Source organism: Neoarius graeffei, chromosome 1, assembly GCF_027579695.1.
Source record: "Neoarius graeffei isolate fNeoGra1 chromosome 1, fNeoGra1.pri, whole genome shotgun sequence".
NCBI lineage: Eukaryota > Metazoa > Chordata > Actinopteri > Siluriformes > Ariidae > Neoarius > Neoarius graeffei.
In genome coordinates, this window is record NC_083569.1 from 86,355,810 (window position 1) to 86,372,576 (window position 16,767).

At 40.4% G+C, this 16,767-nt stretch overlaps 1 protein-coding gene and 1 long non-coding RNA gene across 2 annotated transcripts in view; one reads left to right on the top strand and one right to left on the bottom strand.

Annotated features, from left to right (window-relative positions):
* The window catches only part of LOC132885390 (splicing factor 3B subunit 2-like), a 92,379-nt gene extending 76,264 nt beyond the window's left edge, over positions 1–16,115 (bottom strand). Inside the window, exons 1-4 of the mRNA XM_060920038.1 lie at positions 16,044–16,115; positions 15,758–15,784; positions 15,485–15,606; positions 13,985–14,000 (exon numbers count right to left, since the gene is read on the bottom strand). Coding sequence (XP_060776021.1) covers positions 13,985–14,000; positions 15,485–15,606; positions 15,758–15,784; positions 16,044–16,115 — 237 coding nt within the window. The remainder of the gene's footprint in view (positions 1–13,984; positions 14,001–15,484; positions 15,607–15,757; positions 15,785–16,043) is intronic.
* Positions 8,953–9,773, top strand: LOC132864732 (uncharacterized). Its single transcript, XR_009650249.1, has 3 exons — positions 8,953–9,016; positions 9,297–9,349; positions 9,704–9,773. It is a non-coding gene; the product is annotated as an uncharacterized LOC132864732 (long non-coding RNA).
* Positions 16,116–16,767: the final 652 nt, after the last annotated feature.

The window sequence follows — 16,767 nt, forward strand, 5'->3', positions numbered from 1 at the left end:
AGTGTTTTACTCACATTTATAATCTTTCATTTTTACAAGTGAAGCTGAATTCAATCAAATCATAAAGCTGAACAGTGAAGGCTAAAGAACAGTGGTTTCCTCAGAGTCTGGGGATTTGGACTCCACCCCTTCCAGTCTGATCTACCAGTGGATAAATAGTTTGTATGATCTATAACGATGTCCAAAGTTGATGCTAAGGCCATTATTAAAAAATGTTCTGTTTCCGGTCCACCGGCCGGGTGAGTGCCGTTTGTGCGGTTGAAAAAGTTTTTTTAATGCCAGTTTTTCGACATTTTTTTCAGGTTCATAAATCTAAAATCGAACTTGACATTTACACATTCCCAGGGCTTTCCACTAAGGTGGTGTTTACATTAGACCGTATCCATCTCGTTTTCATCGCGGATGCACTGTCCGTGCACGTTAAAACGCCGGGAAACGACTCCACAGGCGGAACAACTTGAATCCGCCAGGGCCCACGTATTCAACCCAGTTCGTATCTGATCCGGTGCTGTGTAAACATTGAGGAACGAGGAAACGCTGTGCTGAGCTCTAGCTGACGTCGTCATTGGACAACGTCACTGTGACATCCACCTTCCTGATTCGCTGGCGTTGGGATCACACACACAGCGGCTCAGTCCCGAATCACTGCTCGTGCGCTTCACTCGCGCGCTCTGTGAGCTGCGCAGGGCCGGAGTGCGCACCCTCCAGAGGGCACTCGCTGTTCAGGGCGGAGTGATTTGGAGCGCAGGAGGAAGCGCTGAGCCGCACTGAGGTTTATTTACACATTTCAACTTATTTACCTCCTTCAGGCGCTTCCGTGAGAACATGAACATCACAGCCAGGTGTGTTTATCTGCTGGAGAAGGTGTTCGCTTGCCATCCTTCCACTTGCAAGTGGTGAGTGACTTGCGCATGTCCGATATGCACTGGGATCATGTGACGTGCCGTCTAATTAGTCATGTGATTAGCGTATCCGTGTATTGGCGTTGCTGTGTGCACGCGAATCGTTTTAAAAACGTTAATCTGATGATCCGCTGATACGGTCGAATGTAAACACCACCTAAGGCTCATACTGGGGGGGGGGGGGGGGGGGGGGAGTAAACACAAAATAAACTCCTGTGCACGCAGTTCCCAGGATTAAATGTATTTTCCACAGACCATTTATTTATTCACTTTACTCAAATACAAAGTGAAATGGCAGTAAATCTTCTTTCTTTTCTTGCGTATTGCATCATGAGGCGTTCCTGGCTTGTCAATCTCTTATTTTCGGTACATGACACATTCACGCAGCTGAGCATGCTATGAATTAACAACGACAACGGTCTGCAGTGGGGCTACACAATTACACACTCAGCGAACATTTCTCCATTTGTGTATGAAAATACACTCCAACCACTCAGTTTGGCTTCATTTACAACCAACGGTGTCTTTTGATGCCAGCACGTAATTGACCGAGAGAAGACTGGTTTACCGGAGACAAAATAAGCGTTATCTCTGCTTCTGTTCCCTCCGACGGCCCCGACACACTACTGCCTCCGCCGAGTGCACGCGCGCTCTGAACTGAATCAGCTCTGCGCATGCGCCGTGCGGCACAGAAAAATGTCAGCCACCATGAAGGAAGGAGATCCGGAGTTTTCAAACATTTGCTTAAGTGTGAAATCGCAAAATGGTATTCTAGCGAACAAGAAAATAGTAAAGATTCAGAAAAACAAATCATTCAGTGATCATTTTAATAGTGTAATTTCATCCGAACTAGGCCTAACGCTCGATTTAGAGCTACAAAAAGTCCGTGTGTCGGACATTTTAAGTGCCTTTGTAAAAGTTTTGCAAATGTTGCAGTCAGCATTTAAAATGCTAACTTAAAGTTTTTGTACAAGTTTCAGTTGATTAAACTGTCATATTTTATTAAATGTGTCTGCTTTTGTAATAAAAAAGTATTGAAAGAAAAAGCAAACACAGCATTGCGATTTCTTATCCATCCATATAAAAAAAAAAAATCCCTCCCTCCTGACTGAAATTTTTTTTGCTCACCCGGTGGACAGGAAACGGATTTTTTTTTTAAGGATGGCCTAATCTGTGTTTCTCTCCTATGAATGAATGAAAAGTACAAACAGGTCTCAGGTGCTCCATTATAACTCACTAACTCCCCCACACTCCTGCTGCAGACTCCGGAGAAAGAAATAACCTGAGAGTTATAAAACACATTTCTTTATGGATCTGATTCAAATCCACGATGACCTTCACCGTGTTCTGTTGCTATAGTGATACAGGGGCGCGCTCGTGAGAGGGGAGACGTTTAATGGCAGGAGATGTGAAACGGTACGACACGCTCCAGACTCGATGGCCTTTGCCTCGCCCAGAGTAACCCGGATGTTCAACTGGAATATTTGTGGTGTTGAATTTTGCAGCCTGAATCTGACTGGTTGAATCCGACACTGAAATTAGCGACCTGAATCCAGATTTCTGAAGATCTGAAAACTCAGTTATTCTGTCTGAATTTGTGAACACTGAAAAAATATATTTGAAAAAAAACATACTTGATTTTTTTAATCTGAATTTTAAAACATGAATCTCTGAACACTGAAAAACGATAACTTGAATTTCAAGGGTGTTAATTCAAAATAAATAAATACAGACATGAGGTTTGCAACTGTATATATTTCACTCCTGGGTGTAAATTCGAGGGGGTTTGGGTTTTAACCCCCCAATAATCAAAAGCAGCCAATACAACGCCCCAAATAATCATATCGTCATGATGAATGAAAAATATCAACTGTTATAAAACATGATAAAGTGGTCGGTTTTCTTGATTCGATGTAATTAGGAAGTAAAGAATCACATTTCTTTCAGCCCCCCGTCCCTGTGTAAGACGTGTTTGTGGAACCCATCCTCCTCTCCCCGCGTCTTCTCACAAGCAGTAGCCGGTGCGAGCGGGAGCGAGCCGTCATACAAAATGAAAAGAGGAGCAACAAAAAACCAACCGACAGCTTTAACTTGTTGGTGTAAGAAAAAGAGAAAAGCGTCTTCCCAACAGGAGGTATGTTACTGTAATGGCGCTGACACTCATGAGTCAAAGAACTGAATGAAAGTCTGATTTTCTGCTGTGGTTTCACTGTGTGAGGTGAACTGTTAGCTAACTAGACTAGCCTTCAGAGAATCACACCGCTTTTATCAGAGATACTCGCTAACTGCGATTATCTCGATTATTTCGAAGATTTATCAAGTGGTTATTTTTAAATAATAATTTAGGAATTACCCGTTGCCAGGGTTTTAACAGCGATTAATGCTGCAATAATTATGAGGCAGGTAATGATTCACTCAATTGACAATTTGATTCACGATATACATTTTTAAAATAGCGAATGATTTCATGTCCATTATTTGCTCGGAAATCCCCTCAAATTATATCACTTCCCAGCCACAGACTGGCCTGTTTGTTTGTTAGTTTGTTTGAGATATTCCAGAAATAAACGTATCACAATCACCAAATTTCAGAGAGAACTAAATTTCACCAGTTTTATGAAATCGAAAGGCCGTCTCGCTTTAACAATGACTGTAACAGGTTGCCACTAAATTAACACTAACAGCAGCATTAACTGCAATGAAACTTTAAAACGAACAGATCATTGTAATGCATCACAGTAATAACAATTAAAAATCTCCTCCACGTTTTTATTCACAACTGCCTCGAGTAATCAAGATGGCACAACATGCACTGCTAAATGTGAACACAAACATTATCCTGGTTCAGTATTTTCAAGTATTTTCTGCACAGGTTACACTATTGTACAAGACTGCTCAGTGAGGTCATTATACAATTTTACATACATTTTTATAATTATAAAAAATTAAAAATACCCCCTTTACAAAATATGTTTAATGATCTTATGCCTGGCCCTTTCCCAGTGGATCTAGTTAGTCTACGTGCTGATTAAACATGTATATTATTAATGTCCTAGCAACGGCTAAAATGGCTAGGATACAAGGTCTGTAATTATTAACACCCCCCCAAACTAAAAACCCAAGGCCTCGCCCTTCCACTACCACAGTGATCAGTGCACACTCACTGACAAATGGCTTAATTTACATTAGGGGGGACCATTAAAATCCCAGGAATATTCTTAAATTAATATTAAATTAATTTAAATATCCCAGGAATGTTTCCTCGGGAATATTCTTTACTCTGCGAACGTCTTTTTTTTTTTCAAGTTTAACATGGAGCAGTATTTTAAATAGAGCAGCAGCTGCAATTATATGTAAATTGTGCCTAATTACTCAAACTTCCACTGGGAAAAAAATGTTGATTCCTGATTACTTAGAGCAGGGGTGTCAAACTCATTTTGGTTCAGGGGCCACATACAGCCCATCTGATCTCAAGTGGGCCGGACCAGTCAAATAATTGCAAAATAACCTTCGTCAACTCCAAATCTTTAGCATTGTTTTTTCAGTAGGCTATGCTTTATGCTTCAGCCTACATTTGTAGCCGACGATCACTGATCACAAGGGATCTAGATTATTACACATTTATTCACAGAGAGGCCAATGGATTTGAAATAAAATGCATTTCACTCTCAAACAACTGGTTTATTTTTATACAGTTGAGTGAATACATTTTTACATCTGACAACCTGAACCAAGGGGCGGCACGGTGGTGTAGTGGTTAGCACTGTCGCCTCACAGCAAGAAGGTCCTGGGTTCGAGCCCCGGGGCCGGCGAGGGCCTTTCTGTGCGGAGTTTGCATGTTCTCCCCGTGTCCGCGTGGGTTTCCTCCGGGTGCTCCGGTTTCCCCCACAGTCCAAAGACATGCAGGTTAGGTTAACTGGTGACTCTAAATTGACCGTAGGTGTGAATGTGAGTGTGAATGGTTGTCTGTGTCTATGTGTCAGCCCTGTGATGACCTGGCGACTTGTCCAGGGTGTACCCCGCCTTTCGCCCGTAGTCAGCTGGGATAGGCTCCAGCTTGCCTGCGACCCTGTAGAAGGATAAAGCGGCTAGAGATAATGTGATGTGTGATGTGAACCTGAACCAACTCCCCACACTAAACTCAAGTGGGAGCTATGAAGAAAGTAGCCTAAACATCCTGCCTAAACGTGCAAATTTATGAAAAATAAAATTAAATTAACAAAAATAAAAGTTATAGCAGTGCATGAGCAATACGATTAGGCTACATCAGATCAAACTATTTTGTAGGCTCGGCCTACTGAAGCTGAGAATGATACACTGCACAATATTCATTGTCTTTTAAAGTGAAACCAGAGTAATCTTATTTTCAAAGAACTGCATTCTTCAGACTGCAAACATTTGTGAACATTACAAGAATTAGGCCCAGGCCTTAATGCTGATTAACCTCCCTCCCCGCTTTCCCTCACCAAGTCTATCGGCTGCTGCTGGCTCCTGACACTTGGCATCTTTTAGCCTTCACGAGGGCATCAATATCAGGTTTCAAATCCTGAGTAGCAGCACATTTCACAATGTCATTCAAGTGTGCGTTTGATAACCTTGAGCGGTGCTTTGTTTTGTTGAGGTTCATAACACAGAACGCCTGTTCACAAAGAGAGGTAGTCCCAAACATGGATAAAACCTTTGCAGCCAGGGATGTTAATTTGGGGTGCCCTGGCAAGAGATATTGATAAAACGTGTCCTAAGCCCACCGACGCAAATTTCTGCTTCATATCAGAATCACACTGCAAGTCAATTATCTCGAGTTGGATGTCAGCGGGCATATCAGAAGCATTGAGCATTTCGGTTAATTCTTTAAAAATTCATAAGTCGTCACAGGAATGGGCTAGAGATTTACTTTTTTTTGACATCCTTAGAAATTTCTTCTCTACAAGTCTGGGGCCGGATTAAACCATCTAGCGGGCCGTATGTTTGACACCCCTGACTTAGAGTATCAGATCACGTGACACCGTTCCACAATTATCGACACCCAGATGATATTTTTTGAAATAAATAAACAACCGGTATGTGGTATTAAGTGAAAACAAAACAGTTTTTTATTCAAAATTAGTTTTACATAGACTTATATTTAGTACAAAATATCTTTTATATACAGTGGGGCAAAAAAGTATTTAGTCAGTCACCAATTGTGCAAGTTCTCCCACTTAAGATGAGAGAGGCCTGTAATTTTCATCATGGGTATACCTCAACTATGAGAGACAGAATGGGGGGAAAGAATCCAGGAAATCACATTGTAGGATTTTTAATGAATTAATTGGTAAATTCCTCGGTAAAATAAGTATTTGGTCACCTACAAACAAGCAAGATTTCTGGCTCTCACAGACCTGTAACAACTTCTTTAAGAGGCTCCTCTGTCCTCCACTCGTTACCTGTATTAATGGCACCTGTTTGAACTCGTTATCAGTATAAAAGACACCTGTCCACAACCTCAAACAGTCACACTCCAAACTCCACTATGGCCAAGACCAAAGAGCTGTCAAAGGACACCAGAAACAAAATTGTAGACCTGCAGCAGGCTGGGAAGACTGAATCTGCAATAGGTAAGCAGCTTGGTGTGAAGAAATCAACTGTGGGAGCAATTATTAGAAAATGGAAGACATACAAGACCACTGATAATCTCCCTCGATCTGGGGCTCCACACAAGATCTCACCCCGTGGGGTCAAAATGATCACAAGAACGGTGAGCAAAAATCCCAGAACCACACGGGGGGACCTAGTGAATGACCTGCAGAGAGCTGGGCCCAAAGTAATAAAGGCTACCATCAGTAACACACTACGCCGCCAGGGACTCAAATCCTGCAGTGCCAGACGTGTCCCCCTGCTTAAGCCAGTACATGTCCAGGCCCGTCTGAAGTTTGCTAGAGCGCGTTTGGATGATCCAGAAGAGGACTGGGAGAATGTCATATGGTCAGATGAAAGCAAAATAGAACTTTTTGGTAAAAACTCAACTTGTTGTGTTTGGAGGAGAAAGAATGCCGAGTTGCATCCAAAGAACACCATACCTACTGTGAAGCATGAGGGTGGAAACATCATGCTTTGGGGCTGTTTTTCTGCAAAGGGACCAGGACGACTGATCCATGTAAAGGAAAGAATGAATGGGGCCATGTATCGTGATTTTGAGTGAAAACCTCCTTCCATCAGCAAGGGCATTGAAGATCCATCCAAAGAACACCATACCTACTGTGAAGCATGAGGGTGGAAACATCATGCTTTGGGGCTGTTTTTCTGCAAAGGGACCAGGACGACTGATCCATGTAAAGGAAAGAATGAATGGGGCCATGTATCGTGATTTTGAGTGAAAACCTCCTTCCATCAGCAAGGGCATTGAAGGGCATTGAAAGACCCGTGGCTGGGTCTTTCAGCATGACAGTGATCCCAAACACACCGCCCGGGCAACGAAGGAGTGGCTTCGTAAGAAGCATTTCAAGGTCCTGGAGTGGCCTAGCCAGTCTCCAGATCTCAACCCCATAGAAAATCTTTGGAGGGAGTTGAAAGTCCGTGTTGCCCAGCGACAGCCCCAAAACATCACTGCTCTAGAGGAGATCTGCATGGAGGAATGGGCCAAAATACCAGCAACAGTGTGTGAAAACCTTGTGAAGACTTACAGAAAACGTTTGACCTCTGTCATTGCCAACAAAGGGTATATAAAGTATTGAGATGCACTTTTGTTATTGACCAAATACTTATTTTCCACCATAATTTGCAAATAAATTCTTTAAAAATCAGACAATGTGATTTTCTGGATTTTTTTTTCTCATTTTGTCTCTCATAGTTGAGGTATACCTATGATGAAAATTACAGGCCTCATCTTTTTAAGTGGGAGAACTTGCACAATTGGTGACTGACTAAATACTTTTTTGCCCCACTGTAAATATATCAATGTCGGTGCTTACGTAAATGAGGAAATAATTCTAATGTACGGTGGCCGGGAAGTGCAAAACAAAATTACAAACTGTAAAACACTTACATTTATTAAAACAAAATTACATTGCCAAAACACTTTTACCAAGGACAAAACAAATTTACATCTTAGAAAATAAACTGACAAAACATCTTAGAAAACATCTTACATCTTAGAAAACAAACTGACAAGATGTGAAACACTTTTACGAGCGCTGAGACAAATCTACAAGTGGCAGAACACTTTTACGAGTCCCGGAACAAATTTACAAACGAAAATCTTGACAGAAGGGTTACGTACCAAATGCCGCAAGCGACTTGGAAGCATGGTGGCCGGGAAGTGATGGAGTGAGCGGTCGATCTGTGTCGTCTTCTATGGAGTTTATGGTGAAAGAACTTCAACTGTGACTGAACGATGTTTTGCCCGTTTTGTGGAAAACACATGAACCACAAAATGGAACTCTGTCCATTCCAGCAGAATAACCGTGTCCATCATATAAACAGTTCCTGGAGTACAGAAGCTCAAAGACAGAAGAACGACAGTCCTGTAACTGTGGGCTGAAAGGAAGATATCGGCCAAAACAAGGAAGGAAACGTGTCCAGGTAAGCTGTATTGGCTGTTCTATACATAGCATTGCAAAACTGTATATCATATTTTATCAGTGCATGATATATGAAATTAATTACATCTTTCTATTATTTTACTAGATAAACATAAAATTGATGGTGCCACATGGAACTGATTTAAAAGCTCTAAGAGGGAAAACACTCCCGTTATTTACAGACCCGGAGGTAGCAGCACCTGATCTACTGAAACAAGCTGTCCAGAAAATGCGAAATTTCAACAAGGACATGCGAGATGGACTGTATATTCTTTTCTCTAGACTGCTCAGAGGTGATCCATGTGCCTGGGTCAGAAAGGCCATTCAAACTGGCAGAATATAAAAATGAAACAGGAAAAGCATATTCCAGGATTACTTTTTCATTTGCATAGAAAGACACCTTAAAGGAGGTTTGTGGAGCTCATGATTCAATATTTTTTACATAATTACTCTACTGTAGGATACATAATAATCTGTTGGATTTTTTTGTTTTTACAACAGTGGATGATACGTCAGACTCTGATTCTGAGATTGTCATCACATCAAGGAGCACAGGTAAATTCAATCGAGCTGACAGTGTGGTACATACATTTATTATGTATTTAATTTTTTAAAAATAAGTATGCATGTATTCATTCATTTGTTGGATCTATGTTTTAAGCATAAAACCTATGTTCTGGTCTATATTTTAGAAGAACAAGGCTTGTTTTGATTATTTTGCAGTTACTATCAGAAACACGGACAACCTTTCACCATCGATATATACTGTATGTGGGAAGGGAACAATAATGGAAGCTGTTAAAAATTGTTGATAATTGTATGCGTTTCCTCTCAGGTTTTTGAACCACAAAACCAAAGTACTCCCCAACACAAACCTGATGATGAAAGGTAAGTGCTCACTTTTATACAATCAGTAATTTATCTTTAAATTGCTGATGTGATTATCCCAGAGCATTTGCTTTGATGAACATGTAGCAGAAAACACTATACATGTAATGTGATTAATAATAAAAAATAATCTCTTATTTATAAATCTTACAGTTCCTCTGACTACTAAATGTTACTCAGAGCTCTACTGTAGCCTGTATCATGAACGTAGTAATTTTCTGAATTTTATCATGTTTCCGAGACGGACCGGGACATTCAGCCACAAATCAGCCTGGACAGGTATTAAGGCAGACTGTGGCAGCCTGATGTTTCTTGCTTTCAGTGTTGTTTCATACATTTTAAACTGTTTTTCAGATAGTAAGATCTGATACTGAGGATCTGGATCCACCTGAAACAAATCCAGACAAGACTTCTTGCTACAGGGAAGTAAAAAAAAAATAAGAACTCAATTTTAATTCATGGATTCCATGGGAAATAAATTTGTGTTTGTAAGATGTTTTAACATGAAAATGGTAATTTCCCAACAGCAAATACACAGACCAGTACGCACCAGATGTTGAGGAAGAGGAGCTGGCTGCAGTCAGTCAGTGTGAAAACATTTACAAAAAACACACAGCAATGTAAAGTAACAGCTATTAACTGTAGCATTGCAGTTTTTCACTGTACAACGTACACCACTGTCCAGCTGTGGGTGACAGATTCAGATACTTAGACAGCGATGTTTCACTCCAAATCAGATGACGGGGCTCACCACGGTCTGGTTTCATAGTTTGTCAAGATGCATTTTCACTTTTCCCTGTGATGTTTCCAACTGATTTGGATACCTCTTCACCAAATGTTACATTAATAAACAACAAAAATTCAGATATCGCCTTTTAATCATTTCTGTGATAGACTGGTCATGAGATTTTCTCAATCCATTTTAAAACAACAAAAGTGCATTTTCAAATGTACATGATTCTCAGGCTAGAAAATTTTACTTATAGAGCACCAAATTACAACATGGTCGTCTCTTGGCATACATTTAAAAAAAAATGCAGGAAGAAAACCCAACAACATAACCATCAGCGTGCCACATGTAGTTCGGTTCCACAGAGTGGTAGGTTCTTCTTATAAGAACCTTCTGTGTGCTCTCCTCTCACACCCTCGAGGATTAAGGTCCCAGAGCAAATTCATCACATCTCTCTTCACTTGAAGATTGTACTTTTGGTCAAGTACCTGCCACATCGTGCGGCAGCCAAACAGTTGTCCAGGTCCACAAAGTTCCAATCTGATGGCGTTAATTATCGCGTTTGCAGAGGAATAATCCTTTCTGCGGTACAAACCGGCTTCCTTTACTACTTTTAAAAGTCCTCAAGCTGATGTTTACACTGTGTGAACTTGACATCATATCCATGATTACATCGTACGAGTGGCCCTCATTCAAATATTGTACATCATGGCAAGGCATATCTGGTCCTTCTGTCTGGTCCGTGTCCTTTTAAAACCTCTAGAGACCGTCCACACGAAAAGCAAAGCAGTGTTAAGTAGTTCGTGTGTTTTCCACAAAAGGGGCAAAACATCATTCAGTCATAGTTGAAGTTCTTTCAACATAAACGCCATAGAAGACGACACGAATTGACCGCTCACTCCATCGCTTCCCGGCCACCGTACTTCCAGGTCGCTTGCGGCATTTGGTACATTCCCCTTCCGTCAAGATTTTCGTTTGTAAATTTGTTCCGGGACTCGTAAAAGTGTTCTCCACTTGTAGATTTGTCTCAGCGCTCGTAAAAGTGTTTCGCATCTTGTCAGTTTGTTTTCTAAGATGTAAATTTGTTTTGTCCTTGGTAAAAGTGTTTTGGCAATGTAATTTTGTTTTAATAAATGTAAAAAAGTGTTTTACAGTTTGTAATTTTGTTTTGCACTTCCCGGCCACCGTACTAATGTTTGTAAACAAATGAACTGATAATGTTTAACCTGTCAGAAAATCTTTTTGCTCCACTTTCTAACTGTTTTTCGTAGATCACATTTTGTTAATCATTCATTGTTGTTTGTATTAATTTCTAGTTTTGTAGTTTACCAATAATTCAAACAATGCTCAGGTTGGTGAACCTTCAGTATTTTCAAGCAACTGATTTTTTTTTCATTGAAATTTTAAATTTACATCTAAAAATATAAAGTGTCTACTGATATTGTAATATGTGGTCAATATTTACAACAAACTGCAAAAAAAAAAAATTCTGAATGAAATAAAATCTGACGATTTCAAGCATGTAATTTTCTATATGTTAGGACTTCAATTCTGTTCTAATTCTATTTATTACAATTGGATTCCAAATACTCTATAAACATGCCACTCTGTTATGAATCAGGAAAAAAATGATTATAAATCATAGCACTTATATTTTTTTAAAAGTACTTCATGTACTTCAACAAATGTTACACAAAGATCGATCCATAACAGTTGTAAACGTCCCTTAATTCCACAGGGTGTCGATAATGGTGGACACCAGTGAAAGTGATCACAACACGCGTTTAGATACAAAATGGCGACTGTCAAATGAAAGAGTCAGAAACAAAGTAGGTTTCGACAAGGAGATCATGAAATATCGGTGAATTTGATCAGTAAAAACATGTCCATGATCTTTCCACCATGCTTACCTGCGATGATAACGCCCGGGTTTTCCTCAAATTGCTGATCGTGCTAAAAAAAATTCCATCTCAGGTAACGAGCTCATCATCAGACGACAAGATCAAAGGGCGAGGCGGGTCTTCCGGTTGATTAATTAACCAATAATAACTGTTGGAACTGAAACTCACCTTTGTAAAATTGTTTTTTTTTTTTAAATTGGTAAATCTGAAAAGGTGTCAATAATTATGGACTGTTGATAATTGTAGCCGCCGCTCTATTTCTTCTTCCAACCACAACCCCGTAAATTTATTTTTTACAGAAGAATCCAACTCTTTAATCGCCCCAATATCACGAGCACCGATGACCGTCTCCATTTTTGTGCAGGCCGCGTAGTTGACAGAATATACATCGCGAACCGGGATTCATCAAAGATATCCCAACTGACCAAAAGTCAACACTTTAAACACTCTGAGCCGGGAACCGCTAAAAATCACAGCCAGTCTCAAAGCATACAGGACTGAACAGTAATACTGAGGACCGAATCGCAGACCTGAACCAACACCCCCAGCTTTTTTCATCGAATTTACACTGATCTCATGAATGACCCGTATAGATGTCTAAAAACCGGAAAAATCTGATGCCTGCAAAGCAATTTAATAAATTAAATAAAAGTAGTGAGAAGTGTGTAGTCTGATGTAATGGAGTATAAATACATTTTTAAATCATAAATGTACTTGAATAAGAGTCTTGATGGTGGCTGGTGGTAAATTATTTGTGGGCCACAGTAAATAACATACATCACTAATATATAATTAGAAAGTTTATATAAAAGCTTTTTTGTCTTTTGAATCTGAACTGTGTTTCATCTGAATAACAAACACGGTACACAGAAAAGTTTTCACCCTTTTGTTAAAAACAAACAAAAACTTACGGTTTTGTCATCTGTCCTTTTGTGTAATTTGTACTTTGTTTAGAAAATGTGTGCTCAGTCCATCAACTTTCAGTTTCTCCTCCAAACATCTTTGAAAGGAAAAATAATGATGGACTGAATAATCCACTTCATTCATGTTCAGGTCACCTGAGACTGAGTCTGGAACACGCCCACTGGTGACGTAATACGGAAACGTCACCAAAATGGGTTAGAATATATTCACCCATTGGAGCGCAAAACTCGGGGGGCGTGTCACACTGTAGTCACATGATGCGGTTGCCGCTGATTGGCTGCATGACCCTACAGCAGAGCGTCTCCCTGACTACAGCACTGGGCTCGTTACAGTTCCCCCACAGACTCGCGCTTTATATCATTCTGTGTGTTTTTCTGTCTGACTGCGAGTTTAAAAATATATATATATCACAAAACATCCATCCATCTTCTACCACTTATCTGGATCCGGGTCATGGGGGTAGCGGCAGAAGCAGAGCAGCCCAGACTTCCCTCTCCCCGGCCACCTCCACCAGCTCTTCCGGGGGAATACCGAGCCATTCCCGGGCCAGCCGAGAGCTGTAATCTCTCCAGAGATTTTACACAAATCTCTTATTGTTTTCTTATTTACAGAAAACTATCATCATGATATTGTGTTCATATAAATCTATTATAGAGCTAAAGTGTGAAGCTGTAGTTCAGTATAACGGTGAGTTTAATCCTGTAGGATCAGACTTTACTTTCTCTTTCTTCTAACAGACTCCCAGTAAACTCCCAGTGTAGGGGATGGAAACCACAGCAACCCAATAACAATAACAACTATTGTTACTCCATGATTAATGAACTGTGGATTTAAACACAGGTTACACTGAAGTTTTCCAGACAGAGCATTAAAAATTTTGGAATTCAAAATTAATGTCTTTTTTCCCCTCAGCACTTTTGTTTCAAAACAAAATCATATCCTGTTATTTTCTTAAGGATCTCTCTCTCTCTCTCTCTCTCTCTCTCTCTCTCTCACACACACACACACACACACACACACACACACAGTAGAGTTTGTGATTTAACTGTCCTGAAGATAAAAAGTTCAAATTGTTCTTACCTGCACACAACGATTTCTTTATAAACTCTGAAATACAAAACAATATTATTTTGTATTAATTTATCCAAATACAATTAGAGTCAACAAAAATAACAAAATTAATTAATATGTGAATAATATTTACACTACAGACCAAAAGTACAAAACAATGTACAAAAAAAAAAGTTTATTGCCATCAGTAGATTTTCTCTAAAAACACTGAATGTAAAGAAAGGAGAGAAATATAAATCTCAATCTGTTCCTCTTACTAAATATACACAGTTCCCTCCATAATGTTTGGGACAAAGGCAGATGTTTGATTTGCCCCTGAACTCCACAGTTTTAAATGTGGACTCAAACAATTCACATGTGGGCGGCACGGTGGTGTAGTGGTTAGCGCTGTCGCCTCACAGCAAGAAGGTCCTGGGTTGAGCCGGCCTTTCTGTGTGGAGTTTGCATGTTCTCCCCGTGTCCGCGTGGGTTTCCTCCGGGTGCTCAGGTTTCCCCCACAGTCCAAATCAATGCAGGTTAGGTTAACTGGTGACTCTAAATTGACTGTAGGTGTGAGTGTGAATGGTTGTCTGTGTCTATGTGTCAGCCCTGTGATGACCTGGCGACTTGTCCAGGGTGTACCCCGCCTTTCGCCCGTAGTCAGCTGGGATAGGCTCCAGCTTGCCTGCGACCCTGTAGAACAGGATAAAGCGGCTAGAGATAATGAGATGAGATGAGACAATTCACATGTGGTTAAAGTGCACATCCTCAGATTTTAATAAAGCAAATGTTTATCCATTATAGTTTGACCATGTAGAAATTACAGCACTTTTTAATAATATTTGGGACACGGGGCTTCACAGGTGTGAGTGATTATTCAGGTGTGTTTAATTGCTTCATCAGTGCCGTCATCTTTAGAGTCGTCTTTTACTGTTTGTCAGCACGAGGAACAGAGTTGTGCCAGTGAAAGTCAAGGACACGTTAAAAGGTCGAGAGATGAAAATAAAACAGTGAGAGACATTGGCCAAACTTTAGGCTCAGCAAAACCAACTGTTTGGAACGTGATTAAGAAGAAAGAGAGAACGGGTGAGCTTAGTAACCATAAAGGGTCTGGTAGGCCAAGGAAGAGCTCCACAGCTGATAACAGAAGAATTCTCACCATAATGAAGGAAAATCCCCATAAACCTGTCTGACAGATCAGAAACACTCTTCAGGAGGTAGGTGTGGATTTGTCAGTGAAAAATGTCTGCAGAAGACGTCATGAACAGAAATACAGAGGCGACACTGCAAGATGCAAACCATGAGTTCGCCACAGAAACAGGAGGGTCAGGATAGTTTAGTAAAAAGTGATTAAAGGAGCCTGCAGCGTTCTGGAAAAAGGTCTTGTGGACAGATAAGAGCAAGATGAACTTGTATTAGAGTGATGGCAAGAGCAGAGTGTGGAGGTGAAAAGGGACTGTCCAAGATCCGAAGCACACCACCTCATCTGTTAAACATGGGCCTGTATGGCTGCCTCAGGTACTGGCTCACTCATCTTCACTGATGATGGAACTGCTGATGGCAGCAGCACAATGAATTCTGAGTGCTGTAATGTCCACATGGTAAAACTCAGGAGGATAAAAATACCCTTTATGAAAATCTGAGGATGTGCACTTTAACCGCATGACAATGGTTTGAGGACAAATTTAAAATTGTGGAATGCAGAGGCAAATAAAAACAATATGCTGTCCCAAATATTATGTATCTAATTTCTCTACTCACAATTTTTAACAAATTACTTTTCACAAAGTCAGATGTCCTTACCGTCTTCCACTCTCTGTCTCTGCAGCTCTAAAAAGAGAAAAAAGTTCAAATTAGAGATGAGACATACCTGTAGGATCCTGTTTAATACATTGTTATTGCTTCCCATGGTGTTAGTTGTACGTGTTGAATAAAACCAGAGTCCACTTTACTTAACTTGAGATTTCTACTTCATGATTATACATTTTATAGAGAGTAAACATGTGGTGTTGAACACATGAATGTGTTCACAAGTAAAATATTATATACACTATATGGACAAAAGTATTCAGACACCTGACCATCACACCTCCTGTATATGAGCTTGTTGGACGTCCCATTCCAAAACCATGGGTGTTAATATGGGGTTGGCATTGCGCATAGTGATCTGAAGCCTGTGTGCAGCTGTTGGCCATGGAAACCTATTTCATGAAGCTCCTGATGCACATTTCTTGTGCTGATGTTGCTTCCAGAGGCAGTTTGGATCTCTGTAGTGAGTGATGCAGCAGAGGGTTTTTCTGCACTCCGTGCTTCAGCACTCAGCGGCCCTGCTCTGGGAGTTTGTGTGGACTGTCACTTCGTGGTCGAACTGTTGCTGCTCCTCAATGCTTCAAAATAATAGCACTAGCCCTATGTTCACATTAGCGTGTCACAAGTCACTCATGTCACTTGTAGTTTGTCTCTTGTGTGCATGGAGCGAGCACTCCTGTTGTCGCCGGTGGGTGTGTACCGTCCATTCAGCTCCAATGAAAAGGAGTCCTGAACAAAATGTAGACTACAACACACAATTTACTACAAGATATGATTTACTTGTCTTTAAAATATATTTTTTCAGTTGAAACATTGTATTGAAGTGGAAAAAATGAGGAAAATCTGGTTGTGTGTTGTATGTTACATAACATGCATATTTGTATTAGCTATTAGCAACACACGCTAACTGTAATACCTAGTTACCTCGCCCCCTAGTGGGATGGCAAGGTATTGTGATCACCCTGTGAGTCTGTCTGTGTGAGATTGTGTGTGTGTGTGTGTGT